This window comes from Ambystoma mexicanum, chromosome 1q (assembly GCF_040938575.1).
Source record: "Ambystoma mexicanum isolate Mex_15411 chromosome 1q, UKY_AmexF1_1, whole genome shotgun sequence".
Lineage (NCBI taxonomy): Eukaryota > Metazoa > Chordata > Amphibia > Caudata > Ambystomatidae > Ambystoma > Ambystoma mexicanum.
Genome location: NC_090922.1, coordinates 1,029,426,394 through 1,029,440,365, shown reverse-complemented (window position 1 = coordinate 1,029,440,365; position 13,972 = coordinate 1,029,426,394). Strand labels below are relative to the sequence as shown.

The 13,972-nt window shown below is 47.6% G+C and overlaps 1 protein-coding gene across 1 annotated transcript in view; it reads right to left on the bottom strand.

Annotated features, from left to right (window-relative positions):
* Positions 1–13,972, bottom strand: part of MCOLN2 (mucolipin TRP cation channel 2) — a 1,022,745-nt gene that overhangs the window by 335,246 nt on the left and 673,527 nt on the right. Inside the window, exon 10 of the mRNA XM_069641702.1 lies at positions 13,698–13,799. Within this exon, the coding sequence (XP_069497803.1) occupies positions 13,698–13,799 (102 nt within the window). The remainder of the gene's footprint in view (positions 1–13,697; positions 13,800–13,972) is intronic.

The following is a 13,972-nucleotide window of genomic DNA, read 5'->3' as shown; positions in this document are numbered from 1 at the left end:
GCCTCTCGCGTGCAGATTTTCGGTGGTCATTGTCTTCTGGTGGCCCGGGGTCTGGAAGTCCATGCCCGCCGTCAGATGCGCGCGGGTGCCCCACCACCGGATCGCTCATCGGAAGCTCTTGTCGAGTGTGATCCTGTCCTCGAAGCTGCCAGTCTGAATCCAGCGAGCGTCCAGGAACTCCTGTAACGGGCGCATCCGAAGCCTGCACAGGCGGATGAGATAAATGCAAGACGACATCATTCTGAGGAGGGATTTGATGGACCTCACCCTGGCCGCGTCCGCAACCAGCATCCGCTGCACCTTGCCCAAGATGGCCCACGTCCTTTCCTCCGACGGAGAGGCCAGAAGCGCCACTGTGTCGAGTTTCGCTCCCAGAAACAGCGCATCTTGCGTGGGCACCAGGTGGGACTTGCCGTAGTTTATGGAGAATCCCAGGTCCGTGAGTAGTTGGACGGTCCTCGCCGTGTGCTCCGCAGCAAGTTCCCTTGTCTTTGCTCGGATTAGCCAGTCGTCCAGGTAGGGGTAGACGTGGATCCCCTCCAGGCGCAGCCGCGCCGCCACCGGTGCAAGGCACTTGGTGAACACCCTGGGTGCCGACCTCAATCTGAAGGGAAGGGCTCTGAACTGGTAGTGACGCCCTTGGACCACGAATCTGAGAAACTTTCGGTGTCCCTTTAGGATGGGGATATGGAAGTAAGCATCCTCAAAATCCAACGACGACAGGAAATCGCCCTGATCCAGCTGACCCAGGACGTGCTGGAGGGTGACCATCCGGAACTTCTGTGCCTTGATGAATTGTTCAGTCATCGTAGGTCCAGGATGGGACGCCATCCTCCTGTCTTCTTCTTCACGAGGAAGTATCTTGAGTAAACTCCGGAGCCCTGAAGCCTCTTTGGGACGAGCTCGATGGCGCCTTTCTTGAGCATCGCCTTTACCTCCAAGAGAAGTTGAGGGACGTGATGTTCCTTCCTGGCCAGGGGGGGGGGACGCGCGGGCACTTCTTTAGAAACTCGAGCGTGTGACCCTGGGCCAGGGCGTCCAGCACCCATCGGTCGGGGGAGATGGACTCCCACACGCTGACGAAGCTCGCCAGCCGGCCTCCCACGGGGGTGCTTTGGTGGGGGCCCGACCCCATGGCCCGTTCAGTTCTTCTTCGACGAGGCTTTGCCGCCTTGTCCTTCCTGGCGACGACGGCGGGGTCCGCTCGACTTGCCTCTTCCCCTGTAGGCTTCCTGTGACGACGAACGGGCCGCTTGACGATAGGTGGAAAATCCGCCGCCGGAGCCTTTGGAGGCACCCTGCTTGCCTCCGCCGCTCCGAAAGTGCGGCCGTCGTTGCTGGAGAACACCAAGAGCCCGGGCCGTCTCCGTGTCCGTCTTGATGGCTTGTAGGGAATCGTCCACTGTTTTCCCAAACAGGTTGCTCCCGTCGAACGGCATGTCCAAGACTCTGATCTGCACGTCCTGCCGGAAGTCCGTTGCCTTGAGCCATCCACGCCGTCTAATGCACACGCCGTTGCCCAACTGGTGAAATCCAGTGTCAGCGATGTCCGTCGCTATCGTAATGGCGTGGTCCAACGCCACTTCTCCTTCCTGCAAGATCTCTAGGGTCTCCGCCCTCTTGTCGTCTGGTAGGAAGTCCAGCAGGGGGGCGATTTTGTACCACAACTCCCTGTCGTAGCGGGCTACGATAGACAAGGCGTTGGCAGCCTTAATCGTCATCGCTGCCGATGAGATGACTCTGCGTCCCATCGTGTCCAATTTCTTTCCCTCGCCGTCCGGCGGAGAGGTTGACAGAGGCGGAGGCCCCCCCCCGCGGAGGAGACCGAGTCCGGGGTCAGCTGTGCCCGAAGGCACAAGGGGGCCGTGTCCGGGACCCGGTACTTCTTCTCGTACCGATCCCTTCTCGCAGGCGTTGTGGATGGGTTCTTGAGGAGGGCGAGACCCTCATCCCAGATATCGTCCAGTAGAGGTACAGCGAGGACCGTCTTCCTCTTGGTCTCGCGCCGTTGATAAAGGAAACCTTCCTTCTTCTCTTCCGGGCAGAGCTGGAAAAGCTCGGATGCCCTGGCGATCATGGCATGAAACGATCCAATCTCGTCGGGCGAATGCGCCCTGCCTGGCACCCATAGAGCCCGACCGTTCGGCGCTCCCGGTGCGAGCGGACTCGCGGTGCTTGGCCTTCTGTTGGGCCCTCGTCACCGGGGCACCCTCAAAGGTCTTAGAAGACCGCTCGGACTTCTTTTTCTCGCCGGACGGGCTCTTCCCTTCCAGCCAGTTGGTGAGACGCAGATGGCGGTCCTTCATGGTCCGCTCCGACATATTGCAGCAAAACGCACAGTCCTTCTCCACGTGCGTCTTGTCCTCATGCAGGCAGTAGAGGCAAAGGGAGTGTTCATCCTCCTTAAAGACATTCTGAAGCTGGCATCCAGGGCAGACCCTGAACAGCTTTCCGGGCGTCGAGCTTCCCTTCTCCTGGGCCATGTCCGAGATGGGCCTGAGAAACTTCTGGAGTCCTCCAAAAGCGTGGCTCGACGAAATCTTCACCCTTGAGGGGCGTAGAAGAATCCGACACGGGTCCCCGTTGATCGGATAAAGAAACGGAGCTTGAGACTCTTTTGACCGTAAAAAGAGAACATTTTCCTATGAAAAAAGCGCAAAAAAAGCACTTAAGCTCGAGAGCAATAGCACGAGGATCCCAACACTTGAACGTGCGGTAAAAATCTGAAGATGGCTGCGAGAGGCGGGGCTTAGGGAGATGGCAGTCATTGGCTTGCATCAGTATGACGCAGAGATCAGTGATTGGTTACTACTACGAAAGACAGATCAGAAACGAAACTGATACTGATTTTTCTTTACCGAGGATTCCCAGTGTGACGACGGGGAATATTCATGAGCATGTGAATCCATGCCTTACCCCATGCTGGAGAAGACCCCTAACTCTGGCGGGGAATAAAAGTTCAAAGCCTTTTGATATGGAAGTAGTGAGATCCACTGTCCACGATGCTTTAGTTAATATCAAAAAAGCCAAAAATCGGAATAGAAATTGGCATAAAATGCGCAAAGCAGAAGGCTTAACGTCTAAATGGCAGCAACTATTAAAAGTCATGCTCAGCCATAATCCTAAAACAATCTGGCGTACTCTTTCTTTGGCTAGGGATCTGAAGGAGACCAACCAAAAAAATAATAAATCCTATTTCTGAACAAATCTGGTGGGTGTTTGTTGAAGCAAAGATGTGCAGACGCGGACAAAATGGAATCGAAAAAATGGCTGAGAAGCACTCGTGGCCAATGTACTTTAATCCGCAAGGTATAATTGAGATAACAGGAAAAGAAAAACATTCAAGGACTCCTGGTGTAACGCTCACCTGATTCCCACGGAGGCGCGGGTCTTGGCAGGAAGGTGTCCGAAACACGAAACGTGATGTGCAGGATTCGGTTGGCTTCTGGGGTCGAACGTCTCCGCACTGTGTGTCGAACTCTAAGGGTGAGGTTTCTGCAGGTGAAATAATATGGGGATTAAAGGTCTGGGTTGTTGAATGTCCCTATCTCTCTCCTCCCAGCTTGTCTGTTGCACCCCCCTCCCAGGTCAACTTGCTCACCCTAGATAGGTGAATGCTGGGCTCTCCATCTGCGTCTAGTGCAGGGTGCCGTCGCCAGTTCCTTCACTGGTGAAACGTTAGCCTCTTGACTTCAGAGGATGAGTACCGTCGTTGTCTGCACGACCGGTAAGTTTCTGGACACCTTTAGTCTGCAAGTATGGCAAGCGCTCTTACTGTCTCTTTCTTTGTCTTTGCAGGCGACGATGCAGAAAGAAGAAAACCGGAAATCGCCACGTGCCGGTGAGTGTAACATTGCTGTTGTCTATGCAGGTGAAGATGCAGCGTGAAGAATCCGAAATGCACAGCGTGCCGGTAAGTAGAATAATGCTGTTTATCTTTGTGCAGATGCAGCGTGAAGGATCTGGAATGCACGGCGTGCCGGTAAGTAAAATAATGCGGTTTGTCTTTGTGCAGATGCAGCGTGAAGAATCCGGAATGCACGGCGTGCCGGTAAGTAAAGTAATGCTGTTTGTCTTTGCAGGCAAAGGTGCAGCGTGAGACACGGCCGCTGCCGATGGATCAGGTAAGCAAACACTGCGTGTGAAAGTTCGTTCTGCTAACCTGTTGTTTCTGATCTTTTGCAGGTGCTGATGTTGCTCGGGTACCGGAATGGTGAGTATAATTCTTGCAGGTTCAGGATCGAAAGAAGAAAAGCTGGAGCAGACTCGGTGAGCGTTCTGCTGCAGATGCAGAATAACGCGAAGCACGTTTCATCAATCGGGTGTGGTTTAAATAGCCTGGGAGTGATGAGGCGTCTCCTTCCACGGCCCCGCCTTGGTAAGAAAAGAGTTCCTGCTTCCAGAAGAGTTCCAGTGGAGTGGAGCTGCCCCACCCAGGTAAGAAAAGTAGTCCCAGTTCACCGAGGACTTTTAAGAGTCTGGCAAGTCATCAGCATGGTCTGCCGCAGGTAAGTCCAGCCAAGCATCTTCACACCTATGATGAGCCCGGCGCTTCCAGTGCCGGGACCAGGGCTTCTGATGAGCCTGGTGCCACCGGCGCCAGGACAAGGTCCAAAAGGTCCCTGTGGGGGCCAGCTGGTGCCTAGGATCAGGGTTAGGGGCCTGCTTCCAAGGACGTTGGACTGATCCTGGCTCCTTGGAAGCAGTGATCATGACAGTATCCCCCCTCAAGGCCCCTCCTAAGTGTGTCTTCTCCGGGGGCTTTGGCTTGTCGGGGTGATTCAGATGGAATCTCTTGACCAGACGAGGTGCGTGGACGTGTTCTGAGGGTTCCCAAGACCTTTCCTGGGGACCGTATCCTTTCCAATCAACCAGATAGTATAATTTAGACCTGGAAATTTTGGAGTCTAGGATGTTCTTCACTTCAAATTCGAGTTCTCCGTCTACCAAAACGGGTTCCGGGAGTTCAGTCAATCGGGTTTCTGGTTGTACTCGTTTTAATAAGGAGACATGGAATACTGGATGTATTTTCATATGCGTAGGTAATTCCAATTTGGCAGCCACCGGATTAATTATGGCAGATATGAGGTAGGGCCCCAGGTATCTCGGGATGAAAGTGCGGGGTCCTTTTAAAGGCAGGTGCTTAGTGGATAACCAGACTTGATCTCCTACAGCGTAGTGAGGGGCCTCTTTACGTTGCCGATCGGCTGCCTTTTTGAATTGAGCTTTAGCTCTTTGCAGATGGGCAGTGGCTTCCTTAAAAGCACAGGTAATCTCCGAATGCAAGTGATCCACAGCAGGTGCTTCAATTTCTTGGGGAGGATCCAGGTTGGAGGTTCTAGGATGGTGTCCATATAACAAGAAAAAAGGAGTCTTCCCGGTTCCAGAATGAGTCGAATTGTTATACGCGTATTCAGCGATCCAAAGAATGTCCTTCCAGGGGTTTTCTGTTTGTTGGAGCATGCAGCGTAGATATTGTTCTAGTGTCTGGTTTGTCCTTTCGGTTTGTCCGTCAGTTTGGGGATGGTGACTGGTCGAAAGTCTTACATCAACTTGGGCTAGACGACAGCAACTGCGCCAGAAGTGGGAGATGAATTGACTTCCCCTATCGGAGACTAAAACCGAAGGAAAACCGTGTAAGCGAACGATGTTTGCCAAGAATTCCCAGGCCAATACTGAGGCTGAAGGCAGACCCTTCAAGGGTATGAAGTGAGCCATTTTCGAGAATAGATCCACGACTACTAAGATGGTAGTATATCCCAAGCATGGAGGTAAGTCCGTGATAAAATCCATGGACAGGGTATGCCATGGACATGGAGGGATGTCAAGTGGCTGTAATAGGCCGGCTGGTCTTTGCTTTTGACTTTTATTCTGGGCACACACACCGCAGGAGATTACAAAGTCTCTAATATCCCTTTTCCACGATGGCCACCAGAAATGTCTTTTAATCTTTTCCATGGTTTTGGTAATGCCAGGGTGCCCCTCCATTAGAGAATCATGATAACCGGAGATTACTTGTTTTTGTAGTTTCTCACAGGGCAAGTGCAATCGTCCTCGGAAATATGGTAGGTCTTGTTCCACTGAGAAATCTTTTGCCTTTAATTGCCAGTCCTGCAAATCGGTCGGAGTTAGGAGCGATTTCACCGTGGTCTTGATGTCTTCAAAAGATTGAGTGCTGGCCAAACCCAAAATCCTTTGTTCTGGGATTATGGGTATTGGATCTGGATTGATCAAATGTTCATCTACTCTCATCCGGGAGAAGGCATCCGCTTTTCCGTTCTTACTGCCTGGTCGATAAGTAATTATAAAGTCAAATTCTGCTGGAAACAGAGCCCAACGAAGTTGTCTGGAAGACTGAGCTTTGGCTGTCTTTAGGTATTGTAAATTGCGGTGGTCAGTCATTACGGTGACTGTGTGTCTGGCTCCTAGAAGATAATGCCGCCAGGCTTTAAAGGCCGATCTGATGGCCAAAAGTTCCTTGTCTGTAATTGAATAGTTGATCTCAGGAGGCGAAAACTTGCGGGACCAAAAAGCAACCGGATGTAGTTGGTTTGTGACCGAATCTCTTTGTGAGAACACTGCACCCATAGCAAGACTAGAAGCATCTGTTTCCATGAAGTAAGGTAGTTCTGGGCGAGGGTGTTTTAAAACAGGTGCAGAAATGAATTTAGCTTTTAAGTCTTGAAAAGCTTGTTCCGCTTCAGAAGACCACTCAAAACGTTTGTTCTTTTTCAACAGAGCGGTGATGGGCTGGACTATCCGGGAAAATTCAGGAATGAATCTGCGGTAAAAGTTAGCGAATCCTAACATGCTTTGAACTCCTTTTACAGAGGTTGGTGATGGCCACTTGATAATTGCATCAACTTTCTTTGAATCCATATGGACTCCGTTAGGTGACAGTATGAATCTCAGGAACTCGACTTCCTTTGCGTTGAAGACGCATTTCTCAAGCTTAGCAAAAAGACTATGTTGACGCAATCTTTCGAGAACCTTTTTAACATGTCTCTGATGTTCTTCTTCAGATGATGAATAGACGAGGATGTCGTCAATGTAGACAACTACACATACGTCAATGAGTTCTCTGAGGACATCGTTCATAAAATATTGGAAAGCAGCAGGAGCATTACACAGTCCAAAGGGCATCACTTGATATTCGAATAGCCCGTACTTGGTGCGGAAGGCCGTTTTCCATTCATCGCCCTCTTTGATCCGTACCAAGTGGTAGGCTCCTCTGAGATCCAGCTTTGTGTATATACAGGCATCTTTGACTTGGTCCAGGAGTTCAGGGATCAAAGGTAACGGGTATCTGTTTTTAACAGTGATCTGATTCAGGGAGCGGTAATCTATGCAAGTCCTAAGGTCTCCTTCCTTTTTCGGAACGAAGAACAAAGCCGATGAAGCTGGAGATTTTGAAGGACGGATAAACCTGTTAGCTAGGTATTGGTCCAGATACTGTCTGAGGTGAATGTTCTCTGGCTCGGTGAGGGCATAGATCCTGCTGCAAGGAGGGGTTGTTCCAGGTATCAGATCTATTTGACAGTCGTAAGACCTATGAGGAGGTAGGGTGTTAGCTTGATCCTTCTGGAAGACGTCTTGGAACTCCTGGTATTCGGGAGGCAATTTGAGAATCTCCTCAGAAGAGATCGTCGCCAGTGAAACATCAGGTCGAGGATAACAAGTGGTAGAACACTCTGGAAACTGGACCGTCTTTGCTCGCCAATCAATCTGAGGGTTGTGCTTCTCTAACCAAGGGATTCCCAGAATGATCTGGAACTGAGGGGCCTTGATTACATCGAACACTATTCTCTCCCGGTGTCCATTATGACTCAACAGCGTCACTTCTTGGGTGGCATGCGTTACTGGTCCGGAGGCTATCTCCGTGCCATCCACAGTAGTGATGACGTCTTTTACTGCCTGAGGGACAAGGGGTAGATTCATCCTTGATACCATTTCACGGTCCACATAGTTACCAATTGCTCCGCTGTCAATGTAAGCTTCAATTGCATGCAAACGATCCGGACGCTCAGGACTAATGAGGACCATGGATATCACGAAATGCGAGGTCACGGGACAGATCTTAACGCTCGGCAAGAGGACCTCTACTCTTGTCGGGTGAGGTCGTTTCCCTGCTCAGAACTGGTGGTACAGGTATCAGCGGCTCCTACAGTCTTCTTAGCTGGTTTCACGGGACAGTCCCGAAGAAAGTGTCCTGAATTACCGCAATAGAGGCATAATTGCAGCTGCCTTCTTCTTTCCCGCTCTTTCTGGGTTAAAGGTCCTCTCATGCCCCCTATTTGCATGGGTTCCACAGTGTCAGCTCCCTTATTCGAGGTCTGTGGTTTGGAAAACACTCGGGTATCAAATCTGGAACGATCTGCCTTCCTGTTCTGTAGTCTATGGTCTAGTTGGACAACCAAGTCAATATAGTCTGAACATTCTTGTGGAGGATTCACAACCTGCGCTAGCACATCCTTGAGCTCTCCACGCAGGCCTCTGTAAAAAAGCTTTATTTTCTTGTCCTCGTGCCATTGTGTTTCCACTATGAGTCTATTGAAAGAGGCTATATAAACCAAGAGGTCTTGGTTACCCTGTCGTAATGAGAGAAGTTCATTGTCCAAGGCCTGCCCTTGTGCATGTCTTGCGAACAGTTTCTCCATGCTGGACTGGAAGGCTTGAAAATCGTGTAAAACCGGATCATCCTGGGTGACTAAAGGGATCGACCAATCTGCAGCACTGCCACTGAGATAAGAAAGTACGAAAGCTACCTTGGCCTGGTCCGTTGGGAATGCAGCTGGTCGACACAAGAAATGCAGGCGGCACTGGTTGATGAACACTGCGAATTTCTTTGGATCACCAGCAAAGCGTTCGGGCGGAGCCAAGGGCACATTACCGGGCAGATTGATTTGCACTGGGTTTGAAGCTGATGCAGAAGGATAACTCCCTCCTGGAACGGGCAAAGGTGTCTGTCCTGCCTGCGTTTGTAACAACTGCCTAGCAAGGTCCTCTGTTCGCTCCTTAGAAATTATCAGTTCTCTTCTTAGGGAGCTTGTTTCCTGGCGAGCTGCATGTACTTCTGCTCTTAATTCCCCAGGCAACTGGGCTAGTTGATCGGTATCTGAAGTTTCCATTGCGCCTGGGTAGGAGTTTAGTGGTGGTGCTTCGCGTTCTGTAACGCTCACCTGATTCCCACGGAGGCGCGGGTCTTGGCAGGAAGGTGTCCGTAACACGAAACGTGATGTGCAGGATTCGGCTGGCTTCTGGGGTCGAACGTCTCCGCACTGTGTGTCGAACTCGAAGGGTGAGGTTTCTGCAGGTGAAATAATATGGGGATTAAAGGTCTGGGTTGTTGAATGTCCCTATCTCTCTCCTCCCAGCTTGTCTGTTGCACCCCCCTCCCAGGTCAACTTGCTCACCTTAGATAGGTGAATGCTGGGCTCTCCATCTGCGTCTAGTGCAGGGTGACGTTGCCAGTTCCTTCACTGGTGAAACGTTAGCCTCTTGACTTCAGAGGATGAGTACCGTCGTTGTCTGCACGACCGGTAAGTTTCTGGACACCTTTAGTCTGCAAGTATGGCAAGCGCTCTTACTGTCTCTTTCTTTGTCTTTGCAGGCGACGATGCAGAAAGAAGAAAACCGGAAATCGCCACGTGCCGGTGAGTGTAACACTGCTGTTGTCTATGCAGGTGAAGATGCAGCGTGAAGAATCCGAAATGCACAGCGTGCCGGTAAGTAGAATAATGCTGTTTATCTTTGTGCAGATGCAGCGTGAAGGATCTGGAATGCACGGCGTGCCGGTAAGTAAAATAATGCTGTTTGTCTTTGTGCAGATGCAGCGTGAAGAATCCGGAATGCACGGCGTGCCGGTAAGTAAAGTAATGCTGTTTGTCTTTGCAGGCGAAGGTGCAGCGTGAGACACGGCCGCTGCCGATGGATCAGGTAAGCAAACACTGCGTGTGAAAGTTTGTTCTGCTAACCTGTTTCGACACGGCCGCTGCCGATGGATCAGGTAAGCAAACACTGCGTGTGAAAGTTCGTTCTGCTAACCTGTTGTTTCTGATCTTTTGCAGGTGCTGATGTTGCTCGGGTACCGGAATGGTGAGTATAATTCTTGCAGGTTCAGGATCCAAAGAAGAAAAGCTGGAGCAGACTCGGTGAGCGTTCTGCTGCAGATGCAGAATAACGCAAAGCACGTTTCATCAATCGGGTGTGGTTTAAATAGCCTGGGAGTGATGAGGCGTCTCCTTCCACGGCCCCGCCTTGGTAAGAAAAGAGTTCCTGCTTCCAGAAGAGTTCCAGTGGAGTGGAGCTGCCCCACCCAGGTAAGAAAAGTAGTCCCAGTTCACCGAGGACTTTTAAGAGTCTGGCAAGTCAGCAGCATGGTCTGCCGCAGGTAAGTCCAGCCAAGCATCTTCACACCTATGATGAGCCCGGCGCTTCCAGTGCCGGGACCAAGGCTTCTGATGAGCCTGGTGCCACCGGCGCCAGGACAAGGTCGAAAAGGTCCCTGTGGGGACCGGCTGGTGCCTAGGATCAGGGTTAGGGGCCTGCTTCCAAGGACGTTCGACTGATCCTGGCTCCTTGGAAGCAGTGATCATGACACCTGGACCAAATGGTCTGGCAATGGCTGTATTAAAGGCTGATCTTGCAATGTTAATATGTACTCTGTTTTTGAAGGTATGTCAGCAGAGGGAGATTCCACTTTCCTGGACTAGATGCATACTGGTTCCTATCTATAAGGCAGGAGACAGTTTTTTGTCAGAAAATGACCGCCTGTTATTATTAAACACTACAAGGAAAGTGTTCGCCATATGCGTTCTGAAACATCCACAAATATGGGTACACGAAAAAGAACTTCTACATCCACTACAAACAGGTTTCCGTGCCAGTACCAGTATGAATTTTAATATCAGGATTTTGGACAGACTAATTACTAATACAAAAAGAAAAATCGAGCCCCTCATTATATATAGCTTTTGTGGACTTTCAACAGAGCGATTATGGGTTGGGACTGCCATCAGTAGCTTCTGTAGATAATCAAGTCCCTTCATAACAATACCACCGCTAGGATAAGGTTAGGACATTGAAACCAACTCTCTGGTGAATTCAGAATAAATAAAGGAGTCAAACAGGGATGTATGATGGCCCCGCTCCTCTCATTTATATTTAGAAGATTTGATTCGCCAACTAGAGATTGAGGCCAAATGGTGACCCAGAATTCAGCCCCCAACCCTATTTATTACTGTGCCCTGACCCCGAGGTGCGAAGGCTCAGACTTCTGATCTGGATAAATCAGCTACCGATGCTTGCTTCATTGAGGGGGGAATGCTTGAAGCTGCACGAGGATAACCGATATTGTAGAATTTGTAGGCTCCAGAGTAGTAAGGAAACGGTGAGGCAGATCTTCATGGAATGTCCCAAATTGGGCCTGCTATACATGATCCATTTGGGACACCTGGTTCATAGTTATAATGCAATACTAGACTAGGAACTTTTGTCATATTGCCTTAATACAAAATCCACCTCAGTCTATATCGCATTGTACCAAATTTGGCTTGCTGTTAAAACACATATTGGAAAAAGATCTGATTAACATTCCCATGGTTCGAAATATATACCTGTACATAGATACACAGATGTATGTTACTATGTAATGTATCATTTTGTACTGATGACGCTTTTAAAAATATTAGGCTTTTAAAGTTTTGCTGGCTCTGTGTGATAATGTGCCTGTAGATGTTAATACGTATGTTTTCTGATTGCATTTTTAGCTTTTAGCTTTGTTTGTAATTTTGTGGATTTGATGATTAGGAACTTTTTATGAATGAATTTTAAGAATGAGCATATGTGTATTACATTTTATGTGTAAAGTAAAAAAAACACAAATACATTTTTACAAATACACACACCCTGGAACTGTGATCACTTGTGTCTGTCTTACTGTTTGATAGCGTGCCTTCCTTACAGTAGGGATTTGAAGGCATTTGAAAGGAAATTCAGCATATGGGTCCATTGAATATACAGGTGGCAATTATTATGAAAAAGTTGCAAATAGCAGTTACTCACAGCTTGATGGAAGGTTCTTGGAAACAAAGAGGAGCATTACAGATGTGACGTAATACGGTAGATTTGCTATATCAACTGCATATTTTTAGCCTTAAATTTCTTTATTTTTTTCTTTAAATCACAGACAAAATTTCCACAGGTCAGAATCTGTGAACTGATTAAATATAAATATACTTTCAGAACATTACTTTTGAGGTTCTACAATAGGGATTTCATATTTGTAGGTGCCAGTAATACATAACTTGGAGAGAGATTTTAGGCATGCCCTTCTCCGCTCTGGTTATTATAAATAGACTAGAGTTTTGCCTTCAATCGTGGTGGGCTTACTACAAGTGTCAGAGACTTGGCCTCTATTTTACAATTAGGGAGGGCATTGAAGGCACACTGTACAGTGAATTGAAGAAACTAATGTTAAAGGAAATTATACCATCATTATTAGAACTGAAAGCAGAATGTGAGGTGTATTTGATAGAAGCTAATGTTTCCAATGATATAACAATAGGCAGAATTAAAATAGAAATGAGGACTTGGGACAGGATATCTGATGAAATAGATCTACAAAGTCCTAAGACCATATATAGTCCCATTTCCATCTCAGAAAATTTGTGCTGAATAGATTAGATTCTGTTTACATTTTTTACACACTTTACAAGTAATCAGTCCAATACTGGGGGTTCCTAAGAGTGAGCGTGCGTGCAGACGGTCTGAAGTTGAAACACTGTACCATCTTCTTATGAAATGTCCTGTAGTCATGGACCAGAGAATCTTATATTTTGAAAGGTTTGTACACTTCATAACATCAGTTCTTTCTTGTATTTTATGGGCTACAATAACAGATGGCAGACGTGTTTCCGTCATTGTGGACGTAGTAGAATTCTTCAGAGCAATTTAGAAATTGGTAAGAATAATTATCTGTATTAGATATTAAGTATTTCAGCAATCTGATTGGGGACATTTTAACTGAATGTGCTTTGGTCTTATTTTTTCTTTGTGTAAGATTGTGAAAATCATTCTATAGTTTTAAAATGTATTTCAATATTTACAAATTGTGTAAGGTTTGCCTTTAACCATAAACACACAATAAAAAAATAAAATAATAAACAAAACATATTTATAATCATTGTTCATTCCAAGTAAGGTTTAATTTTAAGTAATGATCATCGCTTAAATATGCAGAATGATCCCATTTAACCACTTACTGGGTATGCCATGTGTGCAACATCTTGTCTGTGCATAAAGAGTTCTACCATTTCTTTAATAGAATAGCCCTACCAAACTACAGCTACATAATACAAGGTTTATGGTTACCAGATGAAAAATCGCTGCAAATATACACAGGCTACTGGTCGACATATGTTCGCTCTCCAGATGTTTGGTCAACAAATTACATTAGCCTTAGCCAGCAAAGACAATGGCGGGGATCATGGGAGTCATAGTCAAAAACATTGGGAGGGACGCACGTTGCAGAACCCTGTTGAAGGAAAATTAAATTGCTTTCTGACCATTTTACAACACATTACAACAATACAGCGTATCACAACACATAGTTTAAATAAAATTCCACTTAAGAATCCACCTCTCACAGATTCAACTAGGTTTTAATTGTTGACTAGTCATCTAATAGAAAAGCTTACATTATATTTCTGGAAATATCCTAAATATCGAATAACTCCAACCCAAACAAGTAATGTCGATGTTCCAAGTAGAAGGCTGCAGACATCATAGCTCGATAGGTTCTAATCGGAGAAAGCACAAAAGGAAAATGTATTGAACATGTACAAAATAGAGATGACATGTGAGCACTTAATATTTACAAGACAAGAACACATTTGCGGTAATATCTTTCTTCATAACATGAAAAGGCAACAATGCTGTTAAGGAACAACACAAGCAGATTCTCTGTTTAACT